The sequence below is a fragment of the Geospiza fortis genome, unplaced genomic scaffold (genome assembly GCF_000277835.1).
Source record: "Geospiza fortis unplaced genomic scaffold, GeoFor_1.0 scaffold346, whole genome shotgun sequence".
NCBI lineage: Eukaryota > Metazoa > Chordata > Aves > Passeriformes > Thraupidae > Geospiza > Geospiza fortis.
In genome coordinates this window covers 44,071-64,894 of record NW_005054361.1, presented here as the reverse complement: position 1 = coordinate 64,894, position 20,824 = coordinate 44,071, and the positions used below count along the sequence as shown (strand labels likewise).

The window sequence follows — 20,824 nt, the reverse complement described above, 5'->3', positions numbered from 1 at the left end:
GTAATTTGTTAGTATTTTTTCAGGCACAGACACTGAAATTTTTGAGAATACCCAATGGCATCCAAATTCCCCACTTTTGCAAGCAGCTTGATTCCCAAACACCTATCTGGAAGTCTAAGAACTCTGCAAATCACCCGACTGCATACATGGCTTGATAAATAGGGGAAGAAATAGATTACATCCACCTTTCCTCTGTAGGCTATGAAAATGATAGCATTTAGTACAACTTTCATTTTGCATTTACAGAACAAATGTGCTTCAATTTACCAAGAGCAAAAATGGTCTCTGGGAGTAAACACAGCAGTATTAGTATTGCTTATTCAATGCATCCCATGAACATATGTGAATAAAAAAAATTGTTTCATGGCTGCATTAGCTGCCTGGAAAAGCAGCAATCATTTTTCCATGCTGATTCTGCCAAGAAGATGAATTCAGTAAGAGGAAAGCAACATGGGACTTTAAGTGAGGTATGTATTAGCGTGCCCCTGCAAACTGGAACATAATGCAGGACAAGATAAATGTGATCACAGCCTGCAATACCCTGTGGCAGCACAAGGCAAAACAGATTTGCTACCCATTGCCATTCCTTGTGATTCAATAAAATCTAGGAGAGACTTGAATTCTCCTTTGAACTTTTACTCAGATTTGAAGATGAATCATAGTTCCCTAGTTTGTAATATGCAACTTGGACACTGGTGCTGTGCAATTCCAGCTTGATATTATGAATCATCTTTTACTATACTCTAATATTTCTTATGTAAAGAGCCATGAGTATTTCTGCATGTCTGTATATATTCATTTATCTCTGCATAAATGGTTAGTCAAAACATAGTTTCTATTTTCCCAAGGAAAATATCCAATACATGCATCCCTCTTAAAATGCATTTTCTCCCCAGCCAGTCCTGAAGTAGATGGGGTAAAAAGTGGAATATCCTCACAAGGTAGGAAAGGAAACCAGAAGTGAACTTCAACGTCAAAACTGAGAGACAAAAAGAGGCTTTATGTGAAGGAGATATGTTCTCTTTAGGGGTATCAGGGCCTCTATTTCACAGTGTTTGGTCAGCCAGCCAAAGGAAAATGCTCACAGCAAACAGAGTAGATTTTATGTTTTAGAGGTGAAATCATGAAGCAAGTGGTCTGACAGAAAACTTGGTATCCTGAAAATACTTTGTTCCAGTCCAGCCTAGTAGTGTAAGAGCATTGAATTTGGGACTAGTGCTCCAACAATCCATGGAGTTACACTACTTCCCTGTGAGGTCTAAAGCAAAAGAAACTTCTTTTGGTGCAATATTTACCTCCTTGAAAAGGTAAAGTTATGATACCACAAGATTGGGACTATAAGAACAAAAGGTAGCCTTGGAGACTTGGCAGTAATCCTGGGGTCTAAGGCAGTTGGATCACCTTTGCCTTCATTGCACGTGCCCAAAAGGTTTGGAGTCAAGCAAGTATATGAGGAAAGACAAAGAAATAGCAATAGATCAAATCTTCATGCAGAAATCAGAGAGTTTTGGGCCAGAATGAGATATCCCAAAAACCTGGCTGGAAGCTATTGTAGAGATGGGACATTTGGAGAATGCAGAAATGAGCTGTAGGTTTGCTGACAACAACTTCTGCTTTAGAACTCAATTCCAAACCAAATCTTAAGTGTTTTTAACCAGCCCACAGATGGAAGCCTGTTATGCTATATTTTTCTTAATGCTCATGTAGTTTTAGATAATTAGATATTTTCTCAGGGGATGACTGGAAAGTCCAGGGATGGACACAGTATTTGTGTTTTCTTAGTTGCTTAGACTCTATCCACTGGAGCTCACTGCAGTAGGAAACAGCAGCACTAGCACAAAAAAAAAAAAGAAAAAAAAGCTGACGTGCAGTATCTACAGGAGTAGAATGCAGTGTCCCTCCCATTAGTGGCAATATAAAGGTAATTTGCTACTAGAAGCAAGCATGATCATCCCCTTAAAAACCCTGTAATGACTTTTATTTATATAGCCTACTTTAATCTTACAAATGCAGGAACAAGATGTCCATGATTCATGATTTGTAATTAATGCAATCACAACCCACTAGGCAGACATCCTTAAACCAGTGGTTTTCTGTCTATTTTCTGTGAACAGTGGTCTTCAGATCCCTTTCAGGAAGCAAAAATCCCTCTGCAGCTTAAACCCAAGTACAGAGCTGACATTCACACAGGAGAACTCATGAAAAAAGTATTTTCTTTCCTCAAAGTACAGTACCTAAATGCTGCACTAAATTGTTCTGGAAGGGGACAGTTTGTGTGCTCATCATACATAGGAACTCAGTGTGGAATTTTCAGAGTGCCTAGGGATAGAAACTGAATCTTCCTCTGCAAATGCAAAACAGCAGACACACTCTGCTTGTCAATAGTTCCAGTACCACGTTTAGTGTAGGATATGGTCATGTGGGGTTTTTTCACATTCCAGTGGACCACCTGGGACCTGAGAATTTAGCAGCAAAGATGATATGCCCTCATTTCATCTGCATCTCAATCACTTTAACACTGAAGCAAGAGTGTTAAAGTGATTGAGATGCAGATGAAATTTTTTTAATCCTTTTTAATTTTTTTTTTGAGTTATGAAGTATTTTTAGTAGATGTGTTGATTCTTGTACAAAGATATTGGGTATTTCCTTATACAGCTTTTAGGGACTTAATAGGCTTCAGTTCATAAATTGTCTTGCTTCTAAAGCAGGGGAAAACCTAACTAGAACAGGCCTATAAATATGCAATACAGTGTTCAATGACTATTCCTCTTTAGTGTATGTGTATGTTTAAAATCACAAGCAGGCATCAGACTTCTGTCCTAAGTCATCTGGGAGCATTTCTGAATGCCATCTCTAAGGTTTGGGCTCCTGTACATTCCCAGAAAGGAAATAAGAAATATCAATGTAACATCTCAGTGACAATCCTGTCATCTCCCTAAATTCACCCTAGATCATGCAATTTTAAACTAAGATGGAATAAGTTCTTCTGTTTGCTTTTCCTGGCTAATAAGCCATTTCTGAAAGGACTAAAAGTGATGAATGGACCTTATATGTCCTATCTTTGTCAAAGGGATGTTTTTCTCATTTCAAGAGACACACACAGCCTAAACTTGATTCCACTTACCCACCTACAGATTTCTGCACAGGAGGTCCACACTTACCATTTCTATTCTTTCAAAAGAAGCTGTCATTTCTTCAGATCTTTGCATACAAATGTTCTTCCTGACTAGACAGCTGTGTGACTAAAATGAAAGCATTTCCTTTCATCTGTTTTGTTGTTTTTCGGGGGTTTTTTTTGCCAGTAGCTTTTTACTCTCCACTTTCACCTGCAATATAATTTCTCTAACCCTGTGCTGACACTTACAATGTGCAGCTAAGTTACTGCACTGTCACAGCTCTGCTGGTACCACTAGAGGTGTGTGGAGATTATGTATGGGCAACTACAGCACTTTGAGGGCTGTAAGACAAAAATGCAGTGTGGTCTGGGCTCATATACTAGAGCAGCCATGTGGCATTTGAAAGAAACAGCAAAAAGAACAACAAAATTCTAATCTTGATAACTTTTCTAGTCAGCCAAGTGAAATGCAGACCAGGCAAGTATCTTCAGATACCTTCCCTGTTTTACAGCTGAGTGGTTGACCACATAGGTGACAATTTACATTTGCAGGTCTTTGGCCAAAGCAATTTTAATCTGTGGCCTTCTCCCCCTGAGGAAATTACTATTATTTGGAATATTACATCTTTTGTTTTATACAGCATCATTAATACTGAGATTAGCTCAGCTGGTAAGAGTTTGGTGCTAATAATGCCAAGCTTGTGGTTTGATCTCTGTATGGGCCATTCATTTAAGAGTTGTACTTGGTGATCCTTGAGAGTCCTTTCCAACTTAGAATATTCTGTGATTCTGTGTAATAGCAGGGAGGGTGGAGGGCAGATGCCCTGTTAGCCTCTTGCCATGAGTACAGAAGTAGGTCTGAAGAAAGCCCACACCTTGACATCAGTCCTGGGAAGAAAAATGGGACATAATTGTCACAGAGGTAATTGGATTAAATCTCATGACTGCATTCTTGCACACTGGTATTCATTTTAGGGATTATTCATGCCATCTATTTTAGGCACCTCACTATAGGTATGTAAAATATAGTCACCCTTCCCATGCTCAATTTATAGCCAATAGAGCAAAACACTCCACGCAGCTCTATACTTGGGCTGAAGTTTCACTGACTTGCACAGAAGGACTCAATTCCTAATTTAGATCTCTAAAATTGACTGTATAAATCCCTCCAGCATTCATACATCACCAAATATGTCAAGATTACTATTCATTTTGACAACTAAGAACCTAATCTTCCTCCATTTCAATCAGACCTCAGAAGGCTCTGACTCAAATCCCATCCCCAAACACAAAGTTTTATAGAGAAGGTATTTCTCAGAATCTTTCCATTTGTTTATTTTTAAGCACAGCAAGACATAGCAATGTTACCTGATGGAAAGTGCAGGATTATTTCTTTTGTGCTCAGAATTGTTTCTTAATTGCCATCTGGAACTTGTCCAAGATTTTCTAGGTGCTGCCCAAAAGACAATTTGTTCATGAAATCACAGAATCATTTAGATTGGAGAAGATCAAGTCCAACCTAACTGCCAACTCCATCACTAAATCATGTCCTTGCATTTCACATTTACATCTCTTTTAAATACATCTAGGCACAGTGATTAACCCCCTTCCCTAGGCAGCCTGTTACAATGCTTGAGTGCCTTTTCTAAGAAGAAATCTTTCCAAATATCCAAACTAATTTTCCCCTGGCACAATCTGAAGCCATTTTCTCTTTTTATTGCTTGATACTAGGGAGAACAGACTGCCCCCAACTTTCTACAGTGTCCTTTCAGGTAGTTGCAGAGATCTAAATGGGACATGGAACAAAAGCGACAAATTAAGTGACAAATATTACTCCAAACCTGTGCATTAACACTACAGCTGCATGATTGGCCTTAAAGGAGAATCTTTAGGATCATAGAATAGATTAGGTTAGGAAAGAACTTCAAGATTGTTCAGTTCAGTGCATGTAAGTGCTGTGCTCCACTGTGTTGGTGGAAAGAACCACCTGAAATCACTGAAGGATGCAATGGGAATCTGGTTCTGTTTCTGCACACGTGTAACACGTGCACAGCCACATCCACCCACCCACCCCCACACCACAGCTCTGAAATCCAAAAAGACTTGCAGGTAAGTCACACATTTTCCCACTCCTATTATGTTATGTTGCAGGCAGTAGCAAGCAAGAAAGAAGAGTGAAGACCTGCTTAACATGAACAGGATCAGTCAAAATAGCATGGAAATTACATCAGGAAAAATCTCCAAACATTTCATTCACAAGTCAACTTTTTGCTAGTTCCTAAGGAACAGGGATAACAGCACTGAAAAGCAGAAGTGTTTGATTATGCCAGTTCCTTAGAGGGTACTGATAACAAACAAAAGGAATTTTTTCTTGAAAGGCATTTTTTAGTTTTATTGTAAACTAGCAAAATAGAACAAGAGACAAAACGTTATTCAAATATGCCAGAAACCTGCACACTAGAAGTGGGGAATAACGGCTTGTCTGCATGAGGAAACAGTTTGCTTTGAAATTCTGGGAACTTGAAGATACATGACAAAAAAGAGGTGTTTATTTGTTTCCTAAAAAAAACACAAACAAAAACCCATCTACATTTTGAAATGGTATTGGTTTTTTTGATGGACATTTTCTAGTCTTAAATAGAAGAATGATTTCTACACATTTTCATTTCCAGCTCCCATAGGCAGAGAGAAAATCAGGAGCTGATACCACATATGGAGAGGATGGAGAGCCCTCTCAGAAAATGGCTTTTCAATGCTGCAGAGATAGGGACTGTATAATCACTGTTTAATCTAATGTATTATGGGAGTGCTGGAGTTACTGCTATATTACTAGTAAGTCCAGAGAAAAAATGTTAGGTATATTAAGTATAGTAATTTCAATGTTCATTTTGAAACTGTCTCTCCTGCTGATAAGCCATTTGAAATACAAGAAATGTCTTTTGCTGCTCAGTCATCTTTGTTTAAGAAAACATGGAAAACTTTTAGAAATCAAGGGGACGTTCTTATTTAAACCCTTTTCTTAATAACTGCAAGGTCACAGCTCATGGAAGTCAGAGGTAGATTCCCTCTAAAAGAGCTAAAAAGCAGAGTGTCTTTTTCTGTCATCCTTAGCATGGAATCTAGTGTCAACACTCCTGAGGACAGCTTTGTACATAACCCTGGTTAAGTAAGAGTCTTTCAGTGTTTTGTTCATCTTTTTGAAAGGACAATGCCATGAACACTTCCATGTTTCATTCAGACAATCAATTTAAATTTGGATTCCTTCTTATCCCTGTCAGAAGCACATGCAGGCACAGAGCAAGCTTGACACATTTTAAGTGCTGAGCTTGTTAGATGACACATTCCATTTGAATAATCCTCACCATAGGGTGAGCATGAGACCCAAGACTCTACTACAGTACCAATCCACTCATGGAATCCATGCATCTCTAATCTCTGATGATCCACTCTGATGAGGTTTTATAGTGTTGTGTTACTCAAATAATGAATAAGTTTCTTTGTGTCAAAGAGTTATTAGTGGCAAATCTCATTGCTCTAAGACAGAAACTCTAATGAAATTTTAATGCACAAAAGACAGCACAGTGATAAAACTACTCACCTGAAATCTTTGCTTTGCCAAGGTGTCTAATCTAATATTAATAAGTGACAACCACATCAGTTGCACATCAACCTAGTTTCTCTGAAGAGGCCTCTCATAATGTGCTGTAAAATTTTTTCTCTCAAGCACTGAAACTTAGACAAACAAATCAGTAATGCATCCTGTGCCTTTGCAGTCTGGCTGAAAGTGAAGACCATCTCTAAGTCTCCCTGCATGGCTTTGCTGGTACTCACAGCTTGCCAGGTTCAATGGGACATCACAACATGGTACTCATCAAGTGCCTCCCAAATTCCCAGTTTGCCTTCCACGCAGTAAATAAACCAACTGGGTTTGTTCAAAATAGAGCACTCTTTGCTCTCCTCAGATATTTCTGAAAGGCAGCCAGATGTCTACCAAATGCTTGTTACACCAGATGTTTTTGAGTAGTATGGGCATGTAGCACCCCAGCTTATGGGACCTGCTTGTAGAATGAGTGAGACAAGGTTCAGTGCTGGCTGTCTTCTGAGGCCTTAGAGAAAATGGATGGTTGGTGGAAATCAGCACAGAATTGTTTTGCACTGTATCTGGGGCAGGGAAAAGTGCGTGTATATTGCCTCAAGTATGGATTTTCTGTCACTAATGGCATTAAAAGCTTGTTTTGCACTCTGAAGTTACCTTACCGTAAGTGCATACCATGTCCAAAGGAATGGAGCATGAAACAACTCGTATACTTAAAACTGAATGTCAGCCCTCTGCCTACTAACTTCTTTTGGTTATGGTGGAGACATAAACTCCACCATTGAAATAACTTTTAAGTGCTCTTTTTGGGAGGAGCACTTGCTATCTAGACCAGTTATCCAAACCAAATATCTCCATTCAGAGCTGGAAGTGGAGAAAGGGGAGGGCAGCAGTGAAGAGGAGGAAATGAAGGCAGTACAGTTTACTCACTATTAAAGAGGAGTCCCTAATACACCAAAATACAGCAGAAGGGAAAGTAATGTCCATTTTAGGGGAAGTCATGAGCCAATAGAGAAATTGTTGTTTGGGATAAAGCTCTTGAGGACAACTGAAAATATAAATCCTATGTTGACTATTTGATACTGACTAGAATGGTGCCTGTTTGTGCGAAGGTTTTAGATATTCCAACATATCTTGCATCCTTTTTGACTGCAATTTGCAGAAATACTTCTTAAGGCCACAAAATCTGGACCTTGTAGACAGTATAAAGTTAATGGTTAGTTTACAAAAGAACTAGGCAAGATAGAAAAATATAACACCAACATTTACAGAAAATAATAAATTATAGAAGAATTCCCCAGCACACTCTAAGGATTAGAAATACTCATTCAGCTGTTGAGCTCTACAAGCAAGTCTTGTTGCTCTTCTCTTTCTGGGGAAATCTCCAGGTCACCTGCACAGGTTGTTCTGATTTTGAGAGAAAGCACATCCTCAGACGTGGTCCCAATTCACCAGGTAAAGGAGAAAACTCATATGTCTGGACGTTAGGTCTGAACATAGCATTCATGGATGTTGCCAGGCAAGGGATGACCTTAGGAGATGGGAAGATTGCTGTTTAATGCAGCCAGAAAATAAAGCACTATGCCACTTTCTCAGTGAACATCAGGCTTATCTTTAAAATGGTTCCTTAAAAAAGCACACAAAGCACGCGGTCACAGAAAATGCTCTTGTCCTCTGTGGCCTTTGCAGGTCTCCAGAACTCCCACCTTGGGAGCCAATTCACATTAGCAGGTGAGTCAAAGCACCTTTGCATGACTGGGCATCTCCGGAGCCTCCATGGTTTGGGAGAACACTCATTAGTAGAAGGGAAATGGTTCAGGAAGCTCTGGAAAGGTTCCTTGTGTAGGAGATGAGACTACTCCAGAAAGGATGTATGTGCCACCTGCCAGTCACTGAGCTTCCCAGCAAACCACACTCAGACCCCTGACTTCTTGAACTGTAGGGAGAGCCAGAGTCAAACCAGACCACGGTGACTGGCAGGAAAGCACAAGCTGTCAGCTGGAAGGCCACAACACCAACTCCTAGAGAGCACATCTCAATATATTAAAATGCATTAGAAATATTAAAGCACTTCAGCTTGTGTACTTTAGGAGTTATGAGCACAAAGGGCATTTGCCTTTTAATAATGTTTTTTATGAGCTGCCTGAGTGGCTTGCAAGCAGTTCAATATCCACTGCTGCATACCATTACTGCTGTAGTTTCTAGAAGACTGCTTGGGAGACTCAAGAAAGAAAATTACTGTGATCAAAGTCAAATTACAATACACAATTACATTTCTGTGAATCCTCTATCCAGCTAATACAAATACACTGGAAAAAATCAATTCAACAAGATTGTCGGAAAAACAAAGCCGTGTTTCCAAAACCATGCCCCTTGAAGGTATACTTTTAAATAACTCTGTGCTCCACTTACAAGTTTTATAATGTCAATGTGAATTTGAAAGGATCTGTAAAAGGAAATGGGTTTGAGTTCTTCTATTGGACCTCTTTGTATGCAGATACTATCACAAACAAAATGTTTTGCTCTTGCTCAAGACTAATTTGATCGCTCTGAAATGTCACAAATGAATGGACTACTGTAAGATAGTTTTTCATTTTCAACTCTATTTCCAAATCCTTAAACACTCACTCATTAGTATACCAAAAACATTTTCAATATGAATGCTTTGGTAGGTTAGCATTGTTTTCAGCTAACAATATTTCCACAATGCATTTTTTGTGCCTTGAGGAAAATGTTCTTGAAATGATAGTGGTTATAAATTCTTCATATTGCTGAATTTATGAAGTCTGTTGATTATGCCATTTATTCATCACAAAGATTGTTTCCAACCTAAATAATTCTATGATTCTAAGATGTTTATAAAAATACTCACATCCCTTTCTTGACCATTCATTGCTTCAGATGTAGATAAACATACTTGGATTTTCATTATTTTTTCCTCACAGTTACATTTTCAGTGTGAATTTTAAATAAACAAAAAACTTCATATTCATTCATCATTTGCGAAGACATTCCAATTTCAGAAGTACTTTGCTAGGATGTTGACTGACAGGATGTGGAAAAGGCACAAGTCAATTGATTTTAGCTTTCAAATTAGAGTTGTTGTTTACAGTCTTTATAGTCAATCAATCTCAGTGAATTACCTCCAGGGAAAATCCAAATATGTGGTTATTAATCTCAAAGATTATCATGCATTTTTGGTCAGGAAAAGAAGCCAGGCATTTTGAAAAAATGAGTCTTTTATGATTTTAGCATGCTGGGGTTTAAATTTTGGGCTGTGATTGCAACCTTGACACAGCTTCTGGCTGGGTGGCTTAGCCCTTAAACTAAAATTCAGATGCAACCCAAATACTTCTGACACTGGTGGGGGACTTTGACTCCATTATAGCAAAGCTCTCTGTAGGTCTTGGAGGTTTTTTGTGCCCTCAAATCAGTCTCAGGTTGAACCCTTTGGGAACTCAGGGAAGGAGTCAGAGAGGTCTGGGCCACACTGACAACATCTGATGCACCAGCTCCATGCAGTGCCACGGTCCAGATGTGGTGTGTATAGGCACAGCCTTTATTCATATCAGTAAAATAGTTTGGGAAAACAGGGCAGCAGCATCTCTAAGTCTGGCTGCAAAAACAATGGTCTCATTTAATGACTCTTTTCATAAATCACTTTCTTCAAAACACCACATTTTTTGAACAAAGCAGAGTGCAAGAACAGGTGAGGTTTTATTCCTGTTGCATGTAATGAGGCACAGGGAAACATGAAGGGCCAGAGGTGAAGTCAGCGTTTTCTATGAGGCTCCAGAGCAAAACCAGACATGAGGATGATTTAGGAAGGTTGTTTTGATAACCTTAGGAAGGTTATTTTGATAGCCTTTCCTGTAGCCCAGTGGTGGCCCTGAGTATGTTTTGTAGATACACTTGACAGTCAACGAAATGAACCATGCATTTTCTACATTAGCAGCAGTCAGCTTTTGCTGTGCCAATTTATGTCAGTTTATAGGAAGCCTTAATTCTTGTTTTGACAGCTACAGAATTGTTATGTGGTCCTGAAGGACTGATTATGGCTTTCCTATCTTCAGCCTGTTTCAGACATTCAAATCCTAATGACAGTTTGTTATGTTTGTTTTTGGTTTTGTTTTTAATAAAAGGTGCTTGGCAGATAAATTGTATAATCCTCTGGGTCCAACATTTCAGCATTAAGGGGAGAAATGGATTTCTTTCTGAATTACTTGGAAAACATTACCTCTAAATTTTATGGATTCCTGTTTGATTCCCTGATGGATATCCAGGCAGGTTTGTCACCTGGCATAGAGGATATTTATTTTACAGTTACTCTACATGAGAGTTTGACTTCTATTGTTAACTATAGGTAGGTGTGTGGAGTTTGCTACCTGTCTTTCTTCACATGCTAGCAGTAAATGCTGAGAAACAGGATTGCATGAGTGTGGTGCTGCCAACAGCATGGCCATAATGACTATGCTTTACTTGGAATCATCACTTAGGATCTCATTAGCTCCCATTAGGAGACATGACTTTAAACTTTTGATATCAAAAGTACAAATACATCATTAGCACCTTTTAGTCCATCATCTGTACTGCAGCACGTCTAGTTGCAATTGAACAGAAATTATTCTGGAAACAGCCTTTGCATACAGTGAAGTTACATTAAGAAGATCAGTATTTTTCTATTCCCCTCTTGCATATTCAAGCAGTGACATTTATTTACCATTCCCCTCTTGCATATTCAAGCAGTGATATTTACTTAGATTGTCTTTGTGTCACTAACAATAACACCAACACATTTCCTTTTACCCATCTTTGCAATGGGCTGTAGGATGACACATCCAACACTTTCATGTGGTAGTTCATCACCTGCCAATATGTCCGACTCACGCTCATGTGTTTTACAGGTTTTCTCTGGAGAGTTTAACTCCATTTCTTCTTCCACTTCTTCCTTTAACTCCCTTGCCTAGCTGCTTACCAAATGTTTACAAATGATTAACAGGATTTATGGAATTCAGGTCAAAGATATCATGTGGCACTACAGAGACCTGGTTGCTGTATTAAGACCAAATGCTTAGAAGCCCATTTTGGCCATGTTCAGCTCAATTACAGGACTGAGATCCAGACCACATGTAATGAATTTTCAGCCTGTTCTGGCACTGCAGTATACCTAATGGAAAACAGCTCAGTGTGAGTTTGCCTGACGTGCCTTTTCCTCATGATGGTTTTACATGGGAATTTGCCAATGAAACTAACCAGTGTGCTTTTGTTCATGCTATGAGCAAACACCAGGGGAGACAAAGCAGATACAAAAATGGGAAGGAACACTATTCTACTATTCTGTAAAGGAAAGCCTAAGCTTCAACAAAAATTGAGCTGCAGCATGCAGTGTCACTGCTTGAGCACCATGGGAGTCTGATTTACAGTTTGCTGTGAGGGAAGAGAGAAGGCTTCACCCTTACCATTCCTACTTAAACTAAACTATCTGCATCAACAATATCTGAGCCAACTAAGGCAGCATTGGAAGAAGTGTGGGTAATCAAAGACTTTAGTGACCTGGGTGCCTGAACTACACCAACAGAAAATACTTCTAGGATGGTCCACATTTTTAGATGACAATAGTCACACAGTTTCTGTTGTGACCAAGATATAAACCTGTCCTTCAAATACTTGAGGTAAAGAGCTGGCAAAAGGATCAATACAGAGGATTCAGAAGAAATAGCAGAAGGTTGTATGTACAAGATGTTGGGGAAGCAATAATTAAAAATTGAATTGTTTGGTACTTGGTATCTCATAAGGTAATTTTTTTCTGGAAAACACTACAAGTATAGGCACCACTTGAAATATATACAGCAGCAATGAATTACAAACAGTGTGATTCCTTTGTCTTTTGAGAGCCATATCCTTGTTTTTCTTTGTTTAAGTAAGACAAATTGATCCACAGGAGTGTGTCTTCTGCATTTACACTGAGACACATTCTCTTTACACAGAATGAACCACCGAATGAACCATTGAATGAATTTACACAAAATGAACTGTATGCAACAAAATAATATTTCATCTAGTAGAAAGTGGTCTCATCTATGTGCAAGTAACACAAGTTGGGAAGAGGAAACTTTTTCCTAGGATTTAGAATCATCACCAACTTCATCTGCCCCTGCATACTCCCTCAAAGGGCAACTGCCAATCCCAAAGCAGAGTATCTGCAGAGGTCTGAAGAAGGGGGCATCTGAATGAAAATTACTTGCCTTTACTGTTCTGACTGGTTCATAATACATCCTGGTTTTACAAGGAAGCCATTGTCCAGTAATTTGTTCAACTTTGGGAGGAGCCAGTTTTTCTGAATAATGAGACAAAGCCCTCTGTTTTGCCCACCCCTCTCCACTGTATTTGATGTGCTGCTGCTGCTCCCATTATCCTGCCCTGTTTTGGTGGGTGCCATGCTCCTTCTTGGCAGAACTGCTGGATCAGTCCAGCCCCCTCCAGCTCTATCCCCAGAGCAATAGTGTGGTAGGAAGAGATATATTAATAAAGGTAAATTAAACATAACTTTAATGCCTTTCACAATGGCAGGGCATATTAAATTTTAATTCCTGGAGGCCTGATCTCCACGTCTTTTGTAAGTGCTGTTTCTTAAGAGGTTGGTACTGTGCAGTATATGCTTTTCTCAGCTCTTCATCTTTCAACTTGGATGAGCTATGGACTGAGGCTGGGGCATCACTGCATCCATCCTTTACAACATCTAGCCTAACAAGGCCTGCCTCATCTCATGAGAAAGTGGATCTCAGAGCAGAAATACAAGAAATGCAACAAATAAATTAGGTGCTCACACAGTTCAACAAAATTTCCTGTCACTTCCAACGAGCCAGAAAGAGAAAGAAAGCACCACTTCTGCCACAAAAAAATCCACATAGCTTTAACAGGTCAATTGAGCAGGTTTTCTCTTGACAATTTTCAAGTGGGTTTTGCTGCATACATTACATTTGGTGTTCTGTTCCAGGCTGCCAGGCTTGAAGGATAAAATGCCCAAGAGCAGCGCAGGACACATTGTTAGCACCTGTGGCAGAACTGCTGCTCCAATGCAAAATGTGTGCTCCAATGCAGGCACCACAATGGAACAAAGTACTTGTGGGTGTCCTTGCTGATTCCCCACAAAAACTTAGCGCACCCCACATTTTGGCTCATGCTTTCTGTCCCTTTGCCAGAGATTCTCTGGCAGAGAGCTGAGATCCTTGCACTGTGTTAGCACAATCACATCTGCTTCTTATCAACATTTCTAAAATAGTTAAAATCAGGATTGGCAGATTCATGGCAGCTCCTGGGGTTGTCAACCATCTTCCCTATTGGCCCTGCCTCCAGCATGGTGCCCAGATGCTCTGCAGTGCTGGAGCAAGGGGCTGCAAACCACCATAAACTCAGATAAATGCACCTGGAGGCGTTGTGAAGAGGAGGAATCAGTTGTCAAAGCATGAGGGCAGCTCTTGCACCCATCCTGCTCCATACACAGCCCCTTGCTGCCCCATGACTGCACAGAGAGGCCACACACCAGGCTCTCCTGGCTCAGCGTATAAAGAGCTAAAATGCCATAATTTGAAAAGGCATCTTGTAAGTATCTTGTCCTACAGATGCTCAGAGCAGGGACATTACCTATTTCACTATCAGGTCCTGAATGAGAGCAGAGAGCTGGGTATATTTTTTAGGACATGTGGTTACAAAATTATTTCTAGAGCAGTAAATACTTGCAAAGCCACCTGTGAAATTTTCAGTGGAAAGCACAGACTATTGGAAGAGTGGGAGAAAATGATCTGCAGGGGTGTCTGCGAGAGGTAGGGCAGCTTCTCCTGCTCTCTCAGCCCTGTGCCTGAACTAAAGCCAACCTCCAGGACCTCTAAGAACACCTAATTTAAATTTCTTGCACCTACAGGCCTGTAAAAATATCAGATATGGGTTTTGCTGACTTGCAAGGCCAGTTCACAGCACTGACTCCGGTTAGCTGACAGCACATAAAGTGTGGTACACAGCAGCAAGGTCAGAGAGCAGTGGCTGCCTCATCAGCTCAAAAATCATGGACAGCACCTTATTTTTGCCATAGGGCAATGAAGCCACTTTTGATTTTAAGGGTCTATCACTCAGTTGCAGGCAGGTGTTGGTGAACTGCTGCTTCTGGTGCTTCCAGAGGATACCCTCCTTGGGGAGTGGTGGGTGATGGGAATGTACATCACGAGGTCCAAAAAAAATGAGCCATGTGAAATGCTCAGCCCTGACCAGCAGCTTGCACCCTTTGTCTTGCCTTACAAAATGTTGTGTTTCCTTGTGCAGCTTGGTGCTGTTTACAAAGCAGAGCAAAATATACCTTGTTAAAATGGAATCACTCTGTAAATGACATGAAAAGAGAGAGGGTATTTTAGTAAGAGGCACAGCTTCACCAAGAAGTCATGGATCACCACATCCAACTTAATAGAACTGTTCTCATCAGGGGAAAATGAAACTGCAGCTGAGATGACATGTGGAGCTTTTTAACCCATCACAGCTCACCAGCAATCTGCTCTCCACTTCTGACAGAAAAGACTTTCATCCTCAGGGTGAGTGTCTTGAGGGAAGAGTGGTGTCAGTAGTAATAACAAAATGATAGAGATATTTTCTTGTAGACTTGCTAGTGCAGATTTTTGTCTGAACCTCCTTAGTTGCAATGAAAGGAATATCCTCAAGTCTGCACAGGTACATCCCTTTGGCAATTCCATCAAGTCAATTAATTTCTTCGAACATATTATCTGAGACAGTTGTAACCTGTCTATTCCCAAGCCAGATTGCTAATTACCTCCATTTACTTTCTATAATGAACTTCTTTCTCTGTGGAGGGCTTTTTGACAAAAAATCTGTTTCACTCACACCAACAGCAAGCTGACATTCAGATTTGTCCCTCCAAGGGCAGTGACCTCTTTTTTACATTTCTGAGATCAGTCATATGAGGCAGCACCCACTACCCAAGCTACTGCAATCACCTCCTGAACCAAGTGGTTCCTGGGCTCAAAACTGTAGAGGCGATGCCTGCACTCACTCATGCCCATAAAAAAATCCGAAGGCATTTTGCTACAATGATGGAAACCTGGGTTATGGTGGCCTTTAGGACCCAGGATTTTCACAGGTTGTTTCTGTACCTGACATATTTCCCAACGACAGATGCTGCAGCTCTATATTCAGCATGTTTCAGTCTCCTCTGGGAGCAACAGGGTGCTTCTCCTTCTCAGGCATTTTCTTGGCCTTTTTGATAAATGCTGTCTAAAAATGCTGCATTTTGAAATGCTGACAGGTTTGTAAAGGCAGACACTAATTCTGCCTTTGAGGACTGTCTGTGGCCATGGTGGCAGCAGGGAGGCAGCAGATAAAGGTTGGCAGACCTGTCCAGTTGCACAAACCCCACAAAGCTGTTTTTCCCCACCTCTGCCCAGGCAAAGCCATCTTTACTGCCTACCTCCCTCTACTTTTTCTTATTATTGAGATCTCATGGATTTTTTCTTTTACATTTGTTTACAGAAAATCCACTCTCCCTCAAGAGCAAACTTCTTCCATTCCTATCACACTAGTGCCATTTCTCTCTTCAATAAGAAATTGTTTCATCTGTATCCTTCTTTGAATATACTTTGATTATTTGGCTTAAAAGTCACAAATTATCACTTGCTGGTATCTTTATTTTGTATCAGAAGAGAATATATTTCATTAATTGAATTTCTGCCTATTTTTCTGAGTAATTAAATGGTCTTATAACCCCACTGTTGCCTAGCAATGCTGACACAGTACCACAGTAAACACACTGCTGCTTAGTAAAAAAATTTAGAAGACTGTTAAGAAGGCAGTGGGAATGACAAGCTGGTACACAGCTGTGAGTGAAGACTGTTTAGGACAGCTTTCAGAAATTATCTTGGTGCTGTTTGGCCCAGGAGCATTCGTCAGTGAAAGAGCACAAGTATCTAACACTTGAGCCACCAGCTCTATAAGGAGTGGTGAGGATACTCAAAGTAATGAGGACACAGAAGTTTAGAGCAATGTCAGCTTTGTGTACCTGACATTCACCACTTAGGATGGCAATGATGCAATCCAGTGACATGGTTTGAGGTGCAAAAGCAAAAGAATGTGTGATCTGCTGAGATCATTGCTGAAACCGGCTGACTTCCACGCACTGACCTCTACCACAGCAATTCAAATTACATGGCAAATGAGGATTTCAAGATGCTGTGGTCATGGATATAATTGCATCTGAGATGATACAAGGGTGAGAAGGATTCATCTACCAGTGGCAAAAGGTCTGCTAGCAGTTCATTATCTCTGTACCAGATTTATAGTGCTGGCATGTCAGGGCTTTGTGCAAAAGGAGGCTTGTAAGAAAAACTGCTGTGAAGGTGTGAAAAATATAAAGTCTAGTTATTGAAGGTGTGATGAGCATAAGAGAACAGATTAATGAGCAGCACATTTAGTGTCTAAATCACTAATAAAGGTTTTCACTAGGTACTTGTGTCTCTGGAGAGTATTGAGCAATCCTTTGTCATAATTTGTAGGCTCGCTGCATTTTCCCTTTATGCTGTCTGATCACCAGCACAAAGCACATTATTTATTTGGTGGCCCTGTGTAAATTCTGCAGGACAAACCCTTGAGACATGTGTTCATACTGAGAGAGCCTGGTCCTTTGCAGAGTTGGGATAAGAAACACCCTCTGGAGCAGGCAGCAGGGGACTGAAGGATCCTCTGAGAAAAGTTAGTCTGGTACATTTAGGATTGAAAAGACAAGAGATATTCCTAAAACCTGAGGAGGGCATGAGGACATTGAGTGAGAGAATGTTTCTATAATTAAAGGGCATTGAGAAATCTGACTAAATTTGGCCCACACAGGCAGCTGGGTGCATTGGCTTTGGTGCACATGTGTGTGTTGTGTTCAGGGACACGTGCTTGGAGGCTCATGCTGAGCCCTCCACAATTCTGAAATTCAGCACAAGGAGCTCTTAAAACATACTGCTGGGGGAGAGGAGCTGAGGCTGCCAGCACAAAAAAAGCTGTGAAGTTTAAGCCTCATTTAAAAGCCTCTGCAGTCACCTGAAAACCTCACTCAACGGCTCTCAAGGGAATGACAATTCTGAGTTGTCTTTAAAGCTCCTGAAGTACTTAAGGCTATAGATGTATTTGTAGGTAATGACACACAGTGGGTACAGACCTGTAGCATGAAAAAGACAGAGCTGATATCCACATTCCGTATTTCTGGAGAGGGATCTGCTTCTGCTGCATAAACTTTGCCATGGTTCCTGAGCCTGAGCACTGGCTGGTAGCTGCGTGGTGTTGGACGCATGGAGGACAACCCTGGAGAGTATTTTTGGGCTGAGCATCAGCCAAACAAAGCCTTATTTCCCTGTGGATCTCCATCACAGGAGCCAGTGATGTGGGGGCCATCCATAGGTTAAAAATCACACTCCTGATGCAAAAAATCTGAACTGTATAAGCTGAAAGTGTGTTGCCTGGAACTGCCAAATCGCTTACCTGAAGTAAACCACCAAGATGCTATCCCATCTCCCAGCACAGCTTCAGGATGCACCTCTAAAGCACTCTCCAATGCGATGAAAAGAGATAGGAAGATGGCCCTGAGAAGAGGGAAATGAGGAGACTGCCGAGGTGCTGACCCTTCTCCCTCCGTTTGCTCTTCAGAGCACCGAGATTGGCAGGAGGGAGGGCAGCCTCTGCGCCCTCCCGCTCCCGAGGAAAGCTGAGCCCTGATTTAGCACCTGCTTGGCAGATGCTCAGACCATCAAAAGCCAGAGGATGCCCTGAGGTGAAGCTCTATTGATGTGCAATACTTTGAACAAATATATATTTCATTACTGTAGAGAGAGAGAATATGAATCAATAATTCAGGGGTAAGGCAAGGGAAAGGGATCGGTTGGAACCACTGCTGGAGGATGCACTTCACTTTCTGAAACACTTAAACTGTGTGGTTTTTTCAAAGACCACCTTAATTATATACCTACAGTCTTTTCAGAAAAGTCTTAAAGCCACTGTACTCATCAGAGAAACAATCCTTCCTTGCCCCATCACCCTAATCAATGAACAATATTTAACATAATGTTTCAAACCACAGACTTCCTTCTGGAGATTGTCTCTGATCCAGCCTCTCTCTGGAGGCAGGGGAAGAGAGGAGAGAGAGAAAAGGAGGCTGGGAAGAGCTGCGAGGATAAAGAGCAAACCAGTATTAATTGAACAGTAGTCATAAGGAGGGAGGCAATGTAGTTACACTAATTTAATTTTGAGCTGAGACTTGAAGAGGAAGATAAATGAAAGAAGAAAATTAGGAGATAAAGGACTACTGATACAGAAAAAATAACCCTGATTTTCCCATGAAGCAAACCAGGTTGCTTTTTCTGAAGCATTAAGCTGCAATCTCAATTTCCAACTAGAAATATCTGGAATTTCTGTAATTTCAAAGGGCTTAGAAGAAAACTATTTTGCAAAACACATGCCTATTTGCTTGGAAATATGGACCCAAACTGTTTATTTCTCAAAACATTTTTTTAAATTGTTGAAATACCTTGTTTCCAAAGGCATAAATTTCAAATGAAAATCTTCTGATATGAGGGTTAAAATATCTTTACCACACTAAACTTTAGAGATGGTTTTTGAATGTGTAAAATGGTGGTAGCAAAATGAAACACTTAATTTTTTTTTATATAGACTGAAGTTGTTTCTTCATATTGCTTGATTTTTGTCCTGAAAATTGCATGAAAAGTTTTCCTAACCTGTTTTCTCCCTTTGTGGTAACCTGTGCAAGACGAGCAACATGACATGTTACTTGAAGTGGCAGGGCATTGGACTGGTACACATTTTCTTCCATGGACTGCACTGAAAACATTTATCTTGTCCATGTGAGAGAAGTTGGTTTTGAAGATAAAACTTAATACTACCTGTGTGTAAAACAGGAGTACAAGTCCTTGTGACTCATTTGTAAAACTTGCATCTCTCTGAGCACTCACTTGTTCAATAAGAAACAGAACAAAGGCTGGAATTTCTCTTTAGATTTTCTTGCAGGAGAAAAAAAAGAAGAAGAAAAAAGAAGAAATAGCCTGAGGTGTATTTTATTTGGCAAATATAAAAGTAAAGGCATAAGTAGGCTAACTTCAAGCTGACAAGGCACGGTTAGTCATTAATTAATTAAGTTTGCAAATTAACTCCTGACATAATTTCCACTAACTTTAGCAGCATTTGGTTGCCACTCCAGGTGATTTCGCAGGAGACTTTTAAAAGTGAAATAATAGCTAAAGAATAGAGGAGGTTTAGTGGTTCAGTATTTGTCACAGCTGTAATCAAGCTGACACACTTAGACACTAAGTATGGGGTATTTTCTGAGGCTTTCCCAGCTCCTCTAGCAAACTGGGCTGAGTGGTCATGGCTTGACTGCCCCTAGGACTGGGGAGCAGATACATCCCAAGGGTCCTACTCGCCTCTGTGATTCACCTGAAGCCATGTATTTGCTTCTTGCAATGCTTCTTCACTTAATTTCTTTGTAGATTCATTCACAGGACTCATCAACATAATGACTGACATCATTTGGCGCTACACTGGAGATTTTATGGCCCCTGATATCGTTTGCAGGGTCGTTCGCTACTTCCAGGTATAAAAACCTTGTGCTTGGTGCCCCCATAGCAGTAAACTCTGACAAAAACACTGTGTAGAATTTTTTCTAGCAACAAAAGTGCTAAATGTTGAAAATGTTCCTTTAAAGGTCAAACACGTTAAAGCATATTAAATATTTTAAATTTTGTGGACAGGATAAAGGAAAAATACCCGGGTGAATATACAAGGGGGTGGGCGCATTTCCTTTTCTTTTTTTTTTTTTCCAGTAAGCTTTGAAACATTCCTAGTTCAGAGTTCTCACTGACATCACCTTCTGCAATAGATGTGTCTCAACTGTTGTCCTGTTATACTTTCTGCCCCAGGTGGTCCTTCTCTATGCCTCAACTTACGTCCTCGTGTCACTAAGCATAGACCGGTACCATGCCATAGTTTACCCCATGAAGTTCTTGCAAGGAGGTAGGAGAATTTCAGTACCATGTTATTGCTGTAGACATTATTGGATAATTTTT

General features: G+C 40.4%; 1 protein-coding gene across 1 annotated transcript in view; it reads left to right on the top strand.

Annotated features, from left to right (window-relative positions):
- NPSR1 (neuropeptide S receptor 1) overlaps positions 1–20,824 on the top strand; it is a 91,861-nt gene that overhangs the window by 54,468 nt on the left and 16,569 nt on the right. Inside the window, exons 2-3 of the mRNA XM_031059430.1 lie at positions 20,249–20,352; positions 20,678–20,771. Coding sequence (XP_030915290.1) covers positions 20,249–20,352; positions 20,678–20,771 — 198 coding nt within the window. The remainder of the gene's footprint in view (positions 1–20,248; positions 20,353–20,677; positions 20,772–20,824) is intronic.